General features: G+C 44.1%; 1 protein-coding gene across 3 annotated transcripts in view; it reads left to right on the plus strand.

The window, feature by feature from the left end:
• Positions 1–3,915: 3,915 nt before the first annotated feature.
• The window catches only part of TSHZ2 (teashirt zinc finger homeobox 2), a 213,899-nt gene continuing 198,161 nt past the window's right edge, over positions 3,916–19,653 (plus strand). For all 3 annotated transcript variants that reach the window (XM_042045075.1, XM_042045083.1, XM_042045068.1), the window contains exon 1: positions 3,916–4,655. In XM_042045075.1, coding sequence (XP_041901009.1) covers positions 4,616–4,655 — 40 coding nt within the window. In that variant the 5' untranslated portion in view covers positions 3,916–4,615. The remainder of the gene's footprint in view (positions 4,656–19,653) is intronic.

A 19,653-nucleotide genomic window follows, 5' to 3' on the forward strand; every position in this document is an offset into this window, starting at 1 on the left:
TCATGTTGGTCAAATGTGCCCCAGTGAAATGAGCAGAGTTAATGCTGTCCCTGGGCAGGGACTGCAGAAGATCACTGGATACTCTCTTTTTTCCAAGGATTCTTCAGTCCATCCTCATCACCCAAAGCACCCAAATTCTTTAAAAAATATTTTTCCCCCAATAATTCTAAAAAGATAAAAGTAAACACTAAGGCTGAAAATACGGAAATTTTTTTGTTTATCGGATCAAATATTTCTAACCCTTTCTTTGTTTGTAGGACTTGTCAGAATTTCCAGTTTTTCTTTCTCTAAAGTGGTAGGCAAAGCGTGAAAGAGGTCACCAACACTGTGAATTTCATTCAAGAGGAGTTGTGTACCTATATATATATATATAACTTCTAGGGGAAAAAAAAAAGAAGGAAAGAAAAAATCCCCACGTTTAATTATCAGCAGAGCAGTCACTGAAAGAAAGACAGACAACAAAAATGAGTAAGATAAAACACTGCAAGTCACACAGCTGAGCTTGTTGTGACTACATGTGATGGGAACTATTATCAGAGTCAGGTACACAAAGAGAATTTGGCCCTTTACTGTGCACAAAAGCAGCTGTAAACTTTACTGTAAGCACAACAAACCACACTCCTTAGGTTGAAAAATCGGACCAAAACCAGCCCAAAGCTACAGCAAGAGAGGATTTTCACAATCCCAGGTCACACTGTTGCTCCATGTAATCTGCACCTAACCAAGAAATTGAAAATCCTCTAAGAACATATCTACTTGATTGTATATTGCTATATTTGGGGGGAAAAAATTCCTTCTGGATCCCAGTGGGGAATTCAGCTCATGCCCTGAAGCACGAGATTTGATTACTCTTTTTTGAACATGCATAACTGCCATTGCTATTACTGGTCATAACATTTTGTCAGGAAAGAGAAATATTATTCTGCAATGTAATAAAAATAGATAAAATTCAATATAGCTTCAGAATCATTTGCTGCATTTCCAAAGTAAACATTAAGCACCCATCGAGATTATTCCATTGGATAAGCCAAGGAAGTCTCCAGTACTATCTGTTCATTTTATTATCTCTAATTTTCAAGAGTGCAAAAATGCTTTCAGTAAATATTATGGATTCTTCCTGTGCTAAAAGAGATGCTAAATGACCTTCACCAACTTCGTTATAAATAACAGGAGCAGGGAGCACGCGATCGCTGTGCAGTTCCAGTTCTATTCAAACCTATCAGCCAATTCTGACCAGTGGATAAAAATGGACACCAGACTCCGCTTGCTTTTTTTCCCCATCTTCATAATCCCAGCCCAGTTCCCTCTTGAAAGGCATTCTGTTCTGTCAGCCATAATGGCATCTGCTGGTGGAGACAGGAAGCCATAAATCTGTAGGGTTCCTCTCGACCAAGCCTTGTTAATGCTCCCATTTATCACCGAGGATAGGGTGCCATCTCACTACTGCTCCACTCAGAAGTCCATCTTCTCAATTTCCCTTTCCCCAGGGAGTAACCGTTTAAAGCAGTGACTTTCTCATCTTGCATGTTGAGGCTGCGAGCGCCACTGATACAAATCCCATCCCCAGTGTGTGCGCTTGGACTGGAGCCACGGCTCTGGAGAACAATAGCTGCCACTCGCAGATCCCAGAGCCCGCTGAGCTGCTGCCCTGCCTGCACCCAGAGCTCCTGTCCCTGCAACTTGCACAGGAGCAGCACATCCCAGACAGAGAGGTTAAAATAGGAGCACACTCTGTCATTTGCCACCCCCTCATGCCTGCGAATGGCCCAAGACACACATGGTGTGTGCTGCGGTTTGGGAGAAATCTTATTAAAACATCACGGTGTTAAACAGCATTTAACTCACAATCCTTCATAATAAACAATCTATCAGAGGTGCAGCACCTTTCTGTGCAGCTGGGGAGGAGAGGAAACAGAAAACCAGCCAGAGGTATCTGCAGTTTTCTGATTTGGGGGCCAACATGCAGAAGCTGAAGGGTTCAAAACCTCAGATCAAGACAGCATGAAATGTGAAAAGAAACACCAAGTTTGCCTCCCTGTCCTGAACTACCTGACCCAGGTGCAGGCTGCACTTATCAAGTCAGGTAGTGTGTCATTTCTCCTCATCCCAGGGCAGGGACAATTGTCCCACCGCTGTGGCCCCTCCTGGCCCTGTGTTTATACCTGCCTGGACTGGAGACAAAGCTGAAATCCCTGGTGTGCACCAGCAGGGTTTTACATGTGCTGCACACAGGTATCAGAGATCCGTGCAATTCCCACTGATTCAAGCAGAGCCCTTCACTCCCCGGTGAGTTACGCCAGGCAGAAGTGGAAAAATGAGTATTTTATAGTAGCGTTATCCTATTTTATCTTTCCAACTAAGCGTATGCTTGCATCAATAAATACCTTCCTATTGCATATAAAAATTGCTGGAGTTCATACAGGGAAGGCTATCAAATAATTTCAGTGAAATCAGTTGGGGGGACACTTCCACAAACACAATCTGGTGCTGGGCTGCTGAACACAAAGGTCACTTAGGGGGCTGCCTGTGGAAGCCCTTCCCTGCTGGAGCCGCAGGCCTGTGCCTTGCAGATGGCCCAGTGACACCGACTACAGCACAGTGGCTCTTGCTGGTGCTTTGTAACAGAGCCCACTCCAACAGACTCATCTGAGAGGGATACAAATCATTCCTGTTAAACCAAACAGCTTCATTAGAAAGAGACAAATGCACAAACAGAAACAAAAAAAAAAAAGCTAAAAACTCAGTTCTACAGCAACCTCTTGGTTTAAGATCTGGAGTATCAGAAATGCCACTTTTAGGAGGTCTTATGCAAATTATAGTTGAATGTATAGAAATTAGTCCATCCTTTCCACCTCAAATCACATTTAAACCCTCAAGGTGTTCACAGCTGCTGTGGAAAAAAGACACAAAACACCTAAAGCTGAAAGAACAAATGGGGCAGGGGAAGTTGTGTCCGTGTGTCTTAGGGACCAACACTGTTCAAAGCTCCAGTGCCACCTGCGCCTCCTCAGCCTGGCAGTTTGGGGGGCTCTGAAAGGGTGACAAACTCTGGTCGGTTGGAAGGGACAGAGATTTGGGCTCCCATGAGGGTGCAGCAGCGCCTGATGGATGTACCTGACTCTCCTTAAATCCAGCTGCCAGGGGAAATTAGGGGAGCAGAGGGGTTTCACCTAAACTTCACTGAACTTCGATGTCCAACCCTCTGATCCCTTCGGGTTCTACGGCTGGGACACCTCAGGGGGTGGATAAAGACCCTGGGCAGGGAAGGCACCTGGTCGCCAGCCCCAGGCTCTCCACAGGCGGGAGCACCTGAGGGAGCATCCCCCGGTCCCCAGCCCCGGGCACACCTGAGGAGCACCCCCGGTGACCCGGCAGCCGCGGGCAGCCCAGCGGCAGGAGCGCACCCGCCCGTGCACCGGGATCATTGCTGCAAATCCCTCTTTTCCCTTGGAACCGCCCTGTCTCGGGCGGAAGGCGCGGAGGGCGCTGCCGCCGCAGCCCCGGCCGCCCGCAGCGCCCTCCCTGGGGAAGCGCATCCTGCGGGGCCGGCGGTGACCCCGCCTGGGGTGCGGGTCTTGGGGAGGCCCCGCGTGGGGAGGGGTCGGCCCCGCAGCGGGGGTGGTCCCGCACATGAAGGGGCTGGTCCCGCGTGGAGGGGATGCTCCGGCATCGGGGACAGGTCCCGCATCGGGGGGTGGTCGCGGATGGGGGTGTCCCCGCGGCGGGCGGCGGGGTGGCTGCGGCGGTGGCGGCGGCGGGCGCGGTGCCGGCGCCCTGTCTCTTTAATGAACGGCTCTGCCGCCCGGCTGCGCGGAGTAAATTTCCTCCTGTCATCGGGTCGCGGAGGAGGAGTTTGTTAATGCTCAGTTTGCTCGGTGGATCGATGTTTGCTGGCATCGCCTCGCCCTGCCTGTGTGTGCGTGTGCGCGCGTGTGTGTGTGTGTGTGTGTGTGTGAGCGCGTGTGCGCGCGTGTGCCCGCGCGCAGGGGTGCGTGTGCGCGCGTGTGTGTGCGGATCCCACATTTCCTCCCATCCCGAGCCTCCCTGTCCTCTCCCATATCACTCACTGCCTGGCATCTGACAGCACGGAACCTGCAGAGCTCCGCGCTCACACGCGCACGCACACACACACACACCGCGCACACCCGGGCACCGCTCCGCCATACAGCTCTGCGAGGAGGAGGAGGACAGGACAGGGAAGGGAGGAAGCAGCCAGCCCCACAGTCTTTCCAGAGCTGCCTTTTTAATATATACAGATCTATTTTGTTATTTATTTATTACCATTCTCTGGCACTGTGGGCGCCTTTCATTTGCTCCTGAGCTTGGATGTTTGAATCAAAGCAAAGCAAGTGTTGCAACAGTTAAAAAAAAAAAAAAAAAAAAGCCAACCAAAAAAAAAAAAAAAAAAAACCCGGAAAATAGAAAAAAAAAAAAAAAAAAAGCTAAAATAAAAAAAAAACCAAACAGGTTCCTATCAGTGAAGTGGAAAGGAGGGGGGCAGGGGAGGCTTGAGGGGGGTGCTGGGGAAGCAGCTGAGAGGCAGAGGAACACGGCTCAGGAGCGTCTCAGGGCTCTCGGATCTGGGGACAGAAGTGAGATTGGAGAAAGTAGAGCGATGCCAAGGAGGAAACAGCAAGCACCCAAACGGGCTGCAGGTAAGGAGAAGCCATCCACTTACACAGCCTCTGTCTCTCCACTCCTTCCACTCCTACCTCCCATCTTTATTATTATTTAGGGTCACCCTTGCTTTTCCGGGCTGGATCTTTATTTATTTATCCCCCTCCCCCTCCCTTTCCCTCCGTAAGTCTGTGGAGCCAGTTTCATTCCTTATTGCCAAGATTTTGCTCTGCCACGGGCTGTCCCCTCGCCCTCCGCCGCTGCCACCGGCTCGCTGCCGCTGCCGCCGCTCCCCGCTGCCGCTGCCCTGCCGAAACTTTTCCCCCCAACTTTCTTCCCTCGGCGCCCCTTCTCCCCCTGCCCCTTCTCCTGCCCGAACCGAAAGCAGTCAGGCTTCCCTTTGCTTCTGGCTTTAGGATAGATTTTGTTTTCCCTTTCTGATTTTCCCCCTCCCGGTGGTTTTCGCTTTGGATCCGTGTGTTTCGCGAAGTGGGTCGGGGTGTTTAATCTTTTATTTCGCCGTATTTCTGGTGGCAGTTCTGGCCGGGTGTGTGTGTGTGTGTGAGGGCTGTGTGTGCCTGAAATAGTACAGGGACTCTCTCTGCTGATGAACCCGGTGGGGAAGTTCAGCCTTTGATCATCAGTGGTGAAAATTGCAACAGGAAATAAAATGAAACATTCTGACTGCTAGAAGACAATCCACATTTTCAAATCAAATCCTTCTTTTGTTTTGTAGCCGAGCTTATATATTTGCACATGCCAAGTGGTTTTGCAATGTGTTGTTTTTTTGTTTTTTTGTTTTTTTTTTTTTTTTTTAACAGAAGAAAATAGTTTGCAACTTTGGAAGTGTTTTGTTTGTCGTTGTAGGGTGTTCTTTTTCTTTTGGGGGCCAAGAAAAAGAAACAGACGAGTGGGTCTGTATAGTAAATCTTTTCAAAGAGTTTTCTTTCAGGCTCCTTAATTGCTTTTTATTTTTTTTTTAATAGTGTGGTGGGGTTTTGTTTCTGGGAAGCGCAATATGGAAGTTCATTTTTCTTCTGCCAGACCCACCCACTGAAAAATCAGCTTTCCAGTTGATTGCCAGCTTTGATTTGACATTTGATTGATCACCTGTCATCTTGCTGCCTTTGATCTATTCATTCTTGATATATATCAATAAATCACTCACCATGGTAACCCAAGTGCCAATGACGTAAGGCTTGCCCTCTAGATTCTCTTAGCCAGACATGCACAATTATTATCTTGTTTGGCTTTTAATGTAGGCGGGTTTTTTCCCTTCTTTTTTTCCCTTGTGTCCTTCCTTGGATTAGTTCTTTAAAGAAAACTCATATTTGATGTCTTGTCTTTAAAAATTTTCCCTTGCCCTTGTGAATATTTCCTGGGTGTAGCACAGCAAATGTGGGACAAAATGTATGGGCAAGTTTAGTGGCACACTTGAATAAACTTTGCGAAGTAGTGCTTGGGATGCACGCAGAGGGAAATGTCATCCCAGAGAAACTGGGACACGCAGAACTTTTATCAACTTACAGCCTTGCCTGGATTTCTTTGGGTGCAGGACAATGGGCTGCAGGCAGAAGCTTTTGGGACGTGCCCTGTGAATGTACCTATGCAGGTTGCCAGTGTGATTCTTGGCAGGCAAAGATCCCAAATTTATGGTCAACGCCGTAAATAACAGTTACGCTAAAAATACACACACGTATATATATTTACATAAATATATTTGTGTATTTGGGATAATTCAGATGAGTCGCTGTTATGATTTTCTTCACCAAGAGGTTTGATCTGAGTAAGGCATTTACATTTTCAACTTGCAGGATAAATAAATAGCTATTTTTTCATGGATGCTGATCCTCACAGTGACAGTGCTAGAACTGCTCCTTTTTTCTCTCTGTCAGGAACACGAGGCTTCATTTTATTTGGGTTTCAAAGTAGAATTTTCACTTGGAGTGTGTGTAGTATCTTTTCGTGGCAGGGGCACTGTGTTCTTTTTTAGAAATAGAGGCTCCAGTAAGTAATTTTTTGCGAGCAAAGCCCATGCTGTTGTTTCCCAGGATTTCCCTGCTGAGATACAGTAAGAGATGTTTTTATCCAGAATCCTACAGCATTTTTAAGATCTTAATGACAAGGGAGAAACTCGTATGACCACAATTAGATCTCTCCTTTCTCGTTCTCATTATAAAATGTGCATTGCTCTTCAGTGGTGCATTTCTTTGATTAGATTTCTCCTCAGATCAATGTTGTTTCAGGTGAGCAAAATACTGCAAATGCAGTCCAGTTTCAGCCAGCAGAACTATTTGAAGTAGGTTTATACATTTGCAATAGTTCTCCTGCTTTGAAGTTGTATTTGTGTGTTTGTGGGGGGTAGGGGAGAGTTTCAAAGAGCAGACGTGCCTGTTGTATATAGTTGTTAAAACTGACTTTCATTTTCAGGGATACTACTGAGGTTCTGTTCTGTATGGTGAAAAATACCTCAAAGTGGCAGGAGACAGACTGTGCAATAAGAAATGAATCTCTCATCAAGGCTGATAGCAAAGCTCCTTAGTCCTTTTATTTAAAGGAGTTAATACATTATATATTACTTAATTTTCACTTTTATTTATTTTTAGTTGTACAAGTTCAAAGGTATCATTTTGTCTCGATGGCAGCAGAGATATTGAAGAGAAGTTTGCAACTTTTAGTTTCTTCAGATAGTTCACCTCCAAGGGAAGAAAAATGATAAGCCTTATGATTCTGGACATGCCTGCTTTTGTCATTGCTTAAAATTAAATACTATGCACAACTGTAAATAATTACTGCCATGCACTGACTTTGAAAGCAGGTTTTGAGTTTGATTAATGAATAATGTAAAGGTTAGAGAGAACCAGCGAGTGAATCAGAAGGGAAGTCCTGCTGTTAGATGAAAATCTATCTAGAGAAATATACATGGCAATTTTGTCCTTTTCTATTATTAATTTTAATCCTTGTATTCCTAAGAAATATATTCCAGACCATTGTAATGAAACAAGGGAGTATAATTGGATAAATGGGGCACTATTTATGTGTGGTGATGGGGATTTCTGCTCTCCGATTACACTTTTAGAGACACTTTATTTCACATCAACACCCAAACGATGTCAAACGCATTTTGGTATTTGCAGGGCCGAGTATTTTCTGAATCATCCTTGCTTTTTGAGAGCGTCATTTCCAAGTCGATAGTTCTTGAGGCAGAGAGTTGCAGCTCTTTCCATCAGTGCCTGCTTTAGGATGGGACCTGTGTTTACAATAAACAAACCCATTTGCGCTGGAGATTTCACCCAAACGCATCACAAAGGGCTTTACAACCCGGGGCCTGATTCTTCTCCCGCTCAGGTGCAAATCAAACATTGCTTCCCTCGCAGCATCAGTGAGTTCTGACTGCTCCTGTGAGCAAGAAGAGACTCAGGCCCTCAAAGTACTTCATCCTTCAGCAAAATGCAGCCACCTCTGGGGTAAAAGTCTAGTAACGATTCCATAACAAATGGTAATATATTAACAGAAGGGTGGAAGAAGGGTGGGAGCAAAGCAGAATTGCTATTCAGATTTTATTCCTAGGGGTATGAAATAGCTTTCAAACACAATTTCACTGGATTAAACTCTCCTTTCCCCTGCAGCTTGTTTAAATGTGCATATTTTATTTTGTGATCATGAATTGGTAGTTTGCTTTTTTAAAGCCTGCAAAGAGAAATCTGGACTTAACGCCCATTGCGGGTGAAATTTTATATTTCCACTTTTCTTTCCCTCTCAGCCCCAACAGACTAGCTAAGAACCAAAGCTGGGGAAAAGTACAGCAGAAGCAAGTCTCAGGCACATTTATTCTGTTTATTGGAGCTGTAGAATAACACGGGTTTGTTTTTGGAAGAGTCCTCATAGAGCAGCAAGCAGAAGATGGTGAGCAGGGAGTTCTTTAAAGCTGCAGCTTGCACCTTTGTAGCAAAGGTTATTTAAACCAGAATCATATTTAGAAAGCGAAATTATGCTTCTGCAGAGAGCAGAGCAAATGACCAGAAAGGCTTGCTCTGTGTGTTTCTGTGGTGAAAGGCAGCGAGATCTATCTATAAATGTAACCAGGAGCACTGTGGCTGTTCCAGGATTATTTGTATCCTTTATATCAGGGGCAATGGCAGCAGATTCCAAGGAAGCAGTGCTGAATGAAACTGTAGAAATGGCAGCTCTGTTTTGTTTCAACATCCTCCAGAAAAGCAACTGCACATCAAACCCACCTAAACAGTTCATGCCTCAGAACCCTTCACTTGCAGTGCACATCACGATGCTGACAGATGACAAAAAAGCCAAGGTGTTCACAAACAAGAGGAGCCTTTAAATCCTGGTTAATTAAATATATTCCAAATTAGGTACTTTTGCAACTCAAGAGGCACCAAAATTAGTCGCCATCTGCGTTAAATTCTGCAGGCGGCTCCTAAGCCCAAAGCTGCTCGGAAATATTTTTTTCCCGTGTCAGAACTCAGGCCTGAACGGGACAATTTGAAATCACATTCATTTTAGTGCCTGTTTCTCTATTTGAATTTTGCTGTGATTTATCCAAGCCCAGTATATCCCCACTATCTGAAGAGCGGGGTGCACCCAGAGTTCAGCCCCTGTGACTGGGAAACAAAAGACATTTCCATCAGTAAATGACACAATTTTGCAGCACTTTTGAAAACATGTCCATTGTCAGAAATTCTAGTGCATAAATGCTCTCCCTCTTCTGTGCTCTCTGAGAAGACCCATTTTCTCCAAACTGGCAGGATTTTGGAAATTTCCTCCCGGAGCTTTCTCCTCCTGATTTTTGCTCTTATTAGCAGCACCCACCTCAAGGAACTGTTTCCCCTAGCAGAGGTCCCTGGAGTCCCTCCATAGCGCAGGGCCAGCGTGAGCGTTTCTCCCGTCATTTCCCTTCCCATCCCGATGAGGACATCACTCCCAGAGAGCAACTCCAGACTCGCGGAGAAAAAAAAGCTGTCAGTTGCTGTGGCTGCAATTCCCAACTTAGCAGCAGCAGAGGGAATGGAACTGTACTCTATCAATTACAGTTGGAACCAGAGGCTAAACACTTATTGTGTTAAGCTATTGTGCAGATCTTAAGAGCTCAAATGTAAAAAAAATATCATGACAGCTGGTGGAGGGGAGAATAAGGCCTGGTTCTTCCACTGGATGACGTATTATTAGCAAAGGCAAAGTAAAATTATTCAAATTCTGTTTAATGCTGCTGGGGTTGAGATGTGTGTGCCACATTCTGCCTTAAAAAGGGGGGATCCTACAGACTTTGCTGCTAAAATAAGCCTTTGTTTTTCCCTCTTCTCTGCAAAATGAAATATTTGTGAAGTTTTATCCCCACAGCGTGCTCATGCAAGCAGAGAGACATTTTCATTTGTCTCCGAATCTGATACAGGAGCCAACTGGAACCACATTACACTCAGAGCTGAAATCTTACATTTCATTCATGCAAGAGCAGGGATTTTTCATTACCTATTTAATTGCAATCATTTACATGAGAGTGGGCCCAGCTCAGCAGCTCTTACTCAGCACTTTGCTTCAGTGGGCAACTGGCTTGTGTAAGGACTGCCTGTGTAAGACTGGGCTGTTCAGCTACAAAATTCAATATTTATGCTCCTTGAGAAGCATTCTGCCTCTGAAGAGGGCCCAGATTCTTCCATTAAGCTTTAAATCCAGGGACAGTTCTGTTTGGGACTTCTGTTCCTAACGGGTGCGAGCTTTTCTTCCCTGAAGTCTGTATGACTGAGCTACTCTGCTTGCTCGGCCAACTTCCCTCCTCAATCACGTTTCCATGCTCTGTGTTAATTACTGCACACTGGTTCTGGGTACCAGGAGATGAGATGGGTTTTTAAAGAAGCCTTTTTTAAGGCACGGTGTTCATGTTGTGCACAGGGGCGGCAGCTCTCAAGAAAATGCCAGAAAATGGGGTTGCAAATCCAAAGCCTGAAAGTTCCATGTGCTTTTAGGGGCTAAAAGCAGTTCTTTCTCATTAAGGTGGCTTCTCACTTGAGGCTGTTGGCACAGAGTAATTTTTACCGTGTTATAATAACAGCTTCTGCAACTCAGAAGTACCTTGATAGCAAACCGTGTATTTTTTAAGGTTTCAAGGAGAAAAGCATCACAGAAGCACAGTGTTTCCCATTAGATTTACACATCCCTCTTTAACTGTTGCTGGCTTTTCATCCGTTACCTTGTGAGCTTTCTCAGGCAAAAAAAGAAGTGGAAAAACTGGTCTTCTGATCTAAGTGTTGCATTAAGTGTTTCATTTAGAAAAATGAAGAGAATCTTTGTTTCCCTAAAAGAAATGTTTTCCCCCTTTGCCCTAGGAAAAAGAAAGGCACAACAATAGCTTCAAAATGACAGGATCTGATTGTGAAAAATACAGAGTTCATAACGTGCAGTGCCTGATGGTCCCAAGTATTGGTAAAATTCCACAGCTAAATAGAACAAACAGTCCTAAATGTCTGGAAAATGGATCCTTTTCAGGCATGCACACATCCATACCTGCAAGGAGGAGAGAAAAGTGCCTGTCTGGGAGAGGGATGCACCTGGAGAGCTCGCTTGTTCAGAGCAGTTTTTGATTACTGCACCAGTCTTTGCCCAAATGTGAGAACTGTGCTGTTAGGAGTGGTGTCCCCTGGAAGTCCTTTGTTAGGCTTCATTTTCTTTAAACCTCCATCTCCTGGAGTCTGATGATGGTTATGCAAGTGTCCAATATGCATTTTAAAAGGAAATTTATTTCAAACTGCTTGCTCTGGAGAGGAACTTGAAAACAAGCAGGCTACAAGTTCTCATGCAGAGGAAAAATGCCTTGATTCTCAAAGTGACTGTTTTTAACTTCCCATCATTTTCAGCCAGTCTCACGATTTTTGAGGTTGTGCTTCGTGCTTTTTGTATAAACAAGGTTGGCAATATTGCTTTTGCCTGATTCTGGTGATGAACTGGTGTGTGTGTCTGGGTGTATAATTATATACATACACACATAATATCAGTAAACAAAATACTGAACATAATGATGGAGTGGAGCTGTGTGGATTGGAGCTCTGGCTTTGTATTGCCATAAACAAAGCAGTTCTGAGAGCTCAGACCATCAGTTCTTGAGGAGTGACTTTCGATTGAAGTTTCCTGGAGATTGTTTTTAGTGGCAATTAAATGTAGAAAGTTAATAGGCAGTAACTGCTCTTTAAAGGATAAATACTACGAGGAATGCACAGCCTACCTTTTTCCCAGATATAATCAGGCTGAACTTTATTGAAAAAAAATTTACAACTAGCAACATTAATGCTGTATTTTTATTGTATTAATGCAAATGAGATGCTGACTTCGTTCTTTCATCTCCATGGCTTGTATCTATTAGAGCTGTATCTTATTCCTTTCAGTGTCTTTTCTCCCTGTGTTCTGTAAACTGCCTTCCTCTAATGATACTGAGGCTCATTAAAGTTACTCCCAATGCTAAAGAGACTCTGGGAAACATCCTGAGCTCTGGATGGCTATGGAAAAGCACAGCCACTGAGCACATGGGGAAAACTAATCTGGATCAAGCCTTGCATTCCCATTTCAGGAAGCCCTTAAAATTGATGGGTCAAACAGGAAGAAAAAACATGCAGGAAGGACTGTGTGCTGCAAAGAACAGGTCATTTTTAACACACAGCCCTATCTGACAAAGATAAAAAACAATAAAGTTTTAAGGAGCTCGCTGGCTCTTCCTGCATCTCTCTCAAAAGACTCATTTAATTGAAAAGCCTGTTGTGCTTGTTTTTAGGCATGTAAAACAGAAAAGGGGCAATTTTGCACAGGGCCTAATATTCCAGCACAATATAATTGGAACTCTTCCTGCCTGCTTTTTAAGTCTCTCTGTTCATATAAAATTAAGACCCACTTATCTTAAATTGTAGTAAATCTCATCCAATATTGCTTTCATAACTTAAAAAAGGCTGTTACATATTCCCAAAGCAACTTTGCTGAAGTGATATTGGGTCTGTTTATGTGGAATCGGTGCAGAATTTCTGTTGAAAAAAGGAGCAGCACACAGTTCTTGTTTTTAATGAAAATAATTAAATTCTCTGGAATACCTTGATAGCTCAGATTTTTTTTCCTAGTAAAACTCTGCTTAGAGGAGATCAGAACGAAAATCTACACATTGGTGCAGTTTGGCGTGTGCAGACAACAACCTTGTTTCTATCACTCACCCTGCACTTGGACAGAAGTAATTCCTATTTTTCGTAGAAAGATTTTACTCTGAATTTTCCATATAGAAATAATTTTTTGTGTGAATTGCACGGCGAATCACCAGCACAATTTGTAAGGTCTGCAATTTTCTTTGTACATATAGGGAGAATTCATTTGCTTCCCGCAGGGTGAGTGGACTTCACAGGAAAGCGCTGGGTCTTTCATGATTTTGTATCAAAGAAACATAACCTTGTGCCAGCTGCTGTATTGGTCTACCAAAATTATTTTTTTATGTGTTTTTCAGCCATGTCATAACATACATAAGCACAATACAAGTAGCATTAAATTAACACGTGAAAGGAGAAAGAAGCTAAGTAGTTATATTGATCATCTGTAGCATTAAATGCTAAAAAAATTAAAAGCTTTCCAGTGTTTTTCATTAGCTGCATGGATCCTGCTCGTATTTGTGTCCTTTGTTAGGCAGTGGAGCATATTTCTTCACACTTAGCACCTTTCTTCCATGGATTTCTCACTGATAGTCCTCAGAATAACCCCAGTGATGTGGAATATTTCCCCTCGGTTTTACAGAAGGGCAAATTGAACCCGGGAGGTTTTACCTGATTTGCTCAAGGTCAAACAGAATTTGCTCCCAGTTCCCTCCCTGTGGTACTAGATCACATTTCTATCATCAGAGCACTTCCAGGAGGGAAATCTGGGCTGGAAGCTCGTGGCATCCTCTTGCCTGTGCTGGGGGAGAAGAGGGAACAGCCCAGCTGGGACCCTGGGGAAGTTGGGAGTGCACTTTCATCTCTCCCATGCAATTCCCTGTGGTGGAGGAAGAGGCACTTTGCTCATGGCCAGGAGCTCCCAAAAGCAGGAGGACTCATGGTTTGAGAAAGCAGAGCTCTGCTAATTCTAACAAGCCAAAGGAGCTTTACTTGGCAAGAGTTTTAGACAGAATAATCAAGTTTTTTGCATTCTAGTTTTTAGCCAGTGATAGGTTTCAGGACCAGAGAATTTGGTTCCTGTTACTTTTCTTCCCATAAACTGTTCTGCATTTCTTTGGCAGAGCTGGATGTGACTGTCTATAAAGCATTGCCCTGAGAAATATGTAAAACCTGGTCTAGTTGCAGCTGAACAGGCCATGCACATTTTCCTCCCCCCATTCTCCCAGAGGTGGTTGGAAATCTCTGATGATACAGTTTGAGGCTCAGCTTCTGGTGCCAAGGGTCTAAATCCTTACATGGGCAGCTCAAGAGAGACCTGAATTTTCAAAAGCCTTTAGCACCAAATTCCCATGGACTTCCCTCAGCTCCCTCTCTTGTGTAAACTGGAATTGTGCCTCTATCAAGAGCAGCGCTGTTTCCCTAAACTGGAGATGTATGTATTGCCTATAGAAGAAATATGCTGCAAGTAATAGCCTATGGATTCATTAAGGATTGTTTATGTTTATTTTCACACCATATTACCTTTCAGGAATGGTTGTTTCAGCCATTATATTGACAGGAACTTCAAATAAATCTTAAGTAATATAGGGCTGATCTGCCTTACCTGGGAGACCACCTGCTACCCTCTTGAGCAGAGGTGCTGAATCACCAGGTAGGGCTTTCTTCTCTGGAGCTGGGGACTTGGGAAGCTCCCGTGGCTCCTTTTCATGTGGAAATTAATGCTTGCCTCTGTTTCTGAATAGTAGGTTATTAGAGTTCGTATGCAAATTCCCAGGATGGGAATTTGTCTCTCGTTGATAATTGATATAATAATATATATTTTTAGTGGTCCAAAGTCCTTGAGCTCGAGCCTTGTATACGTAATTTATGTTTATTTCTTACTGTTATTAACTGTAATTTAGTTGTTGGCGCCTTTCATTGCCTTGGATTGAAGGGAGTATCTCTCCCCATTGCCCCTCCATAAACAATGCCCTTTCAGGGTTCCTTCTCCTGTATCCTTGCCCAGACATTTCCTAGCCTGTCAAATACTGTCATTTTATTCCTTACAGATCATTCACAGTACGTCTCCTGTTGCACACACAAATAAGGAACAAATGCAATCAGGATGCATCATCGTTTAGCATAACAAATAAAAGCCGATCTGTGCAGATTTGCCTTAAAGTGTCTCTTAATATGTATTGTCAAAATGTCTGAAGACATCTCTTCCTCATAAGCGTTTAATTATTTGTGACAATTAAACTAATATTCAGAGCAGGAAAAAAAAATAGGGTATTAAATATTTTCTCTTGTCAAAAGCTAACAAAACGCTACCTGACAGAGCAAACTCCTTAAATTTTGTGTTTCAAGCAGACCTTAGAAAGGAAAAAGAACCAGAACAAAATTACGAGGCCTGGATTTTGCATGGAATTTGAGGAAACTGTATTTTTAAAACTAGACCCAAATTTAAGGGCATATCATTAAAGCATATATCAGTAATGAGCAGCTGAATACTTGATGATTTAAAAAGAGTTTCTATCAATTTTTAAGTCTGTGCTGAAATTTATGGCCAAGGGCTGCTCTGACTGAATCAGGGACTCAGACCTGGCATTTTTAGCCTTGCCTGGTTATTGTTCTACTCGTGCATGAGAGAAATCAGCTCAAATATGACAGCGCAAGTCATCAGGCTTTTCTGTGATGGAAATTATAGATGTATTGTTTTAGTTTGTTTTTTTAATCTGATGATCTCTTTCTCCATCTGGGTTGTTCAGACTGGAGAGGCAACGTGCACTGGATGGGGCAGGACAAGTAGCCAAGACTGGTGCCCAGGGCTCAGCATCTTCATCTGCCTGGCAGGCCTTGAATGTGGTAAAGGTTCAGATGTGTGATAATAAAAAGGGGGGAAAAGTAGGGAAAATCTTGAAAAGAACAGAAAACCAGCAGGGTCCTGGAGAGCAGTGTTGTGTGGATGTGGGAGCACTGGATAGCCCAGGGCACGGCAGCAATAACTTCTGCATTATGGGCTCAACAGTTCTTATAGCCCAGATTGTTTGGGGTTTCCTGCTGAGAAGTTTGATTTCTACTGGTTCTAATATTTCCAGTTCTGAGCTGCTCAAAGTAACCATTTCCATCATTAAAATCTGTGTTTTCTTTCTTAAAATGTTCTTCCTGTAATTTAGGGTAGGATGCTATTTGGCAAAAAATTAGAAGACGTTCATCAGGGTTTATTTCAAAGCTGTGGGACCACTGAGCTTTCTGGCAGTGACGTGAACATTTTTCAGAGATATCTTTTTGCTTTTCCTGAGAAAATCCACCCAAATTTGTCTGACTTATAAAGCCTAAAAGTTGCTGTTGCCAAAGAATTTTTAGAAGGTGACACAGCATTCTCCAACGTGCCATCCCCACCACGCATGCTCTGTTCTTGGTTTCTCTTTTTCAATTACATTGCCTTAAAAAACGTTTTAGCTGGGGATAAGTAGGACAATGGCTGCAGGGGCAGTGACGGGTCTGAGTCGAAGGAGAATGAAGAAAAGGTCTGTGTTTGTGTTAGGCTGGAGCCCAGGCCTTGAGAGAGGAAACAGGGAAATTTAGGGAGCAGAGCATGGACAAGCAGGGGCAGAGAGCATCCAATTATCCAATATCCACAGAAAACAGGGGTAAACTTGTGTGCATGACTTTATAGCCTGGTGAGCGCAGAGCACGGTATTGAGCATGAGCTCAGGCTGGGAGCGTGTCCAGCCGCTCCTGCCCGGATCAATCCTGGATGGGAGCAAGGGTGGCTCCACACGTGTGACTCCCAGCTGGCTTTCCCAAAGCCCGCACGCATCCACGCCTCACGCTGGGGATGGATGTGTGCAGGAAATCCATCCGCCCCCGCGGGGAGCAGCTCCCACCCGGCCGCGCTGGCGTGGCAGCGCCAGGCCTGAGGGGCCGCCATGGCTCGGTGGGCCCGGCGCGTGTGAGGCGGGAACTTCTTCTGTGGGGAAAAAGTGAAAAAGTCCCCTTAAAATCCGCCAGAGCTGTGCCCCCCCATGCCAGTTGAATGGCAGAGATGAGATCCCATCCACAGGCACAGTGCAGGCAGCTCAGGAAAGGTGCAAAACCCAATGGAAAGGAGGAAAATTCCGATTCCTGGCACGGGGACGAGGACAAGATGATGCCAGTGAGGCACAGGGCTGCCCTTGGATGGCAGAGCCAACAGGAGACTGGAAGAGCTCAGGCAGCACATGGAGAGGTTGGTGACCCCACACAGAATGTGTGACAACGGAATATTTGGTGTATTTGGTGTGTTTGGTGTGTTTGGGAGGCGTCGATGTGTGGGACAGGTGGGTCGGTCAGTGGTGGGGCCGGGCCTGGCACGGCCAGCGTGGATCGGGCCAAGTGGAGTGTGGGCACTCCAGGCAATGAAGAAGCTGTGGTACAAAAGCAGCTCCGAGACAAGACAAAGAATCCCGCCAGGAGTTTCAACCACAGATATCTGTTCAGATAAAAAGGGCCTGTTAGTCTGAGAGCTCCACTCTTGCCACAACATGCCCATGGCAGAGGGCTCGTCCCTGGGTCGCTGTGTGGGTACCTGCCCTGGGACCCTGGGGCTCTGACTTTGGTTTTACTCAGAGCAAGGGGTTTATTTTATTTTATTTTATTTTATTTTATTTTATTTTATTTTTTTTAAATTTTTTTTTATTTTTATTTTTATTTCATTTGCTGCCCCGTGGGAATTTTTTCCTATAAATCTGATCTTTCTATCTGAAAGTCAGTGACAAAACTTGAATCAGGCTCAGCAGAGCAGGTTGCCTTCAGGTTATTGTACTGGTTTGTGTCACCTCCAGCATTTATATATTAAATAACTAAAATCCTGAGAATGTTAATCTGGAAAACAGTCATCCCTGCATTACTCTTTTGTTGTTTCAGTGAACTTATTAAAGATTTTACAAACTTGTGATTTGGGTTAAACAAATGTAAATCATGTGCAGAAAGAGTTGCAGGGAGGCAGAGGAATGTTATGATGCCATCAACATCTGGATTTCCATTTGTTTGGATTAGGGACATTTTACCTTAATCATTCCCAAACATGTCTGCTAAAACCCCTTCTTTCATTTTTTATCACCTGCGAGGTACAGCCAGGCAGAGTTTCAATTTGTGTGTGTGTGTGTTAGGGTAAAAGTGCTGAAATTTGTTGTTGCAGTGAGTATATGAAGAGTCTCATTTTTATATTAGTCCTCCCTCTTTATAATTGTTTGGAAACATTTTGATTCGGTTAAAATGCACTATTTCCAACACACAAAGTATGAACAGGGGAACAGGGGAGTGATTACGAGTTTCTCCAAGGAAATAAGCATCTCTTAGCCATCATCCTGCAACTGGGAGGGTTCTAATACATGACATCTCTGTAATGTAACCTAATAATATTTTTTTTTAACAGTGATGTAATGGGGAGAGTGACCTGGACTTTGTAAAAGTTCCCCTACTTACTACAGATTCCCAAGGGCAATGTAACATTCTAGACAGCATTTTATATGCCCTGATTAAAATGTAACATATTTTTGCATTTCCTGTGCAGTGACCTGTTAGTGCTCATAGACAGAACACTTAAAGAACAGTTACAAGGAGACATTTCCAAATCTGCCTAATATGGGCGAGTTTTTATAACATTCTTATTTCATTTGAAATTGCAGCTACAGCAGGAACCATTCAGACGGTGCATTGATTTAACTTTTTAATCCACTGTTTTGCTACGTCAAGTAAAATAAATGTTTGTTTTTAGCTCCCTTTTTTTGCATTGCTAAACTCATAACTACTTGCTTTAAGCTTGGGATTCTAAAGGGAGCTACATTATCTGAGATTTAAAGCTTGCTTTTTGTAGCTGCTTTCTCACAACTCCCCCAAGAAAAAAAAATACAAAAGTACAACTTTAGCAAAAAGGGCTTTTATATCTCTATCAATTATAGAAACACCAGCTGCAGTAGATTACAAATGTGTTTGGCTGATTGTGATGTTGTGTGGGGAAAACTGTCACAAGGAGCTGGATTCTGTTCTCCCCGGCAGCTCCGGGATGCCGCTCAGCTCCCCGGGCTCAGCGGCGCTTCTGTCAGAGCTGGGGTGGGCAGGAGCAGGAGCCTGCCCGGGGATTGCCAGGCTGCCACATGCAGCTCTGGACTGGAGCACACGTCCTGGCGCTGGGAGAAGAGAAGGAACGTGGACACAAGTGTGAACCGTGTGTCACTGTGTGCATGTGCTGCTCTGAGAGCTGGGGCAAAACCACACGGGGACAGACCTGGGCCAGCAACCTCTGGGGACAATCGCTCCACTCAATGTTCTTCTTTATTTTTTACATTCAAAATATTTACTTTTGCTTTCTTGAAGAACAAAGTGGGGGGGAAAGGCACCACAGAACAAAAATTGTTTGACCAACCCATAAAGGTAAAGTAGCTGCAAGTCATGGATAAAAGAATTACAGTATCAAGACAGCAGTGCATGTTGGGCAGTTTAGGATATTTGGTGCTGTTGAGCTCAGGAGAAAATTAATGTCTCAACGTTTGTGCAGGTCATTATCACTCCACTAAAACCTGGGTACAAGGGTAGCAGCCCAAGGGCTCTCGGTTGTGCCTTGCTTACTGTGTCATTTATCTTGTGCTTTGGGTCACTCTGGGAGGACGTGGTTGGGCCCTGGTTTATTTTAACAAAGAGAATCTGACATAGGAAAGTTCTGTGTATACTTTACAGTGAAAATGCAATTTTCTATTTTCATTTAATCCCAGGAATGTTGGCATTTTCCGGGCTGTCAAACAAATGAGTGCACTGGAGGACAGTTAGATGTGTCTGTCTAGTTCATCTATCTAATCTACCTCATTTCTAATGTGCCCATCACCACGGCGTCTAGGCAGAAAGTATCTGCCTTGCTTTTGCTTTTTGTCTTTATTGGCTGTGATAA

The sequence above is a fragment of the Corvus kubaryi genome, unplaced genomic scaffold (assembly GCF_017639235.1).
Source record: "Corvus kubaryi isolate FWS band 111438036 unplaced genomic scaffold, C.kubaryi_AGA036_p1.0 134, whole genome shotgun sequence".
Classification (NCBI taxonomy): Eukaryota; Metazoa; Chordata; class Aves; order Passeriformes; family Corvidae; genus Corvus; species Corvus kubaryi.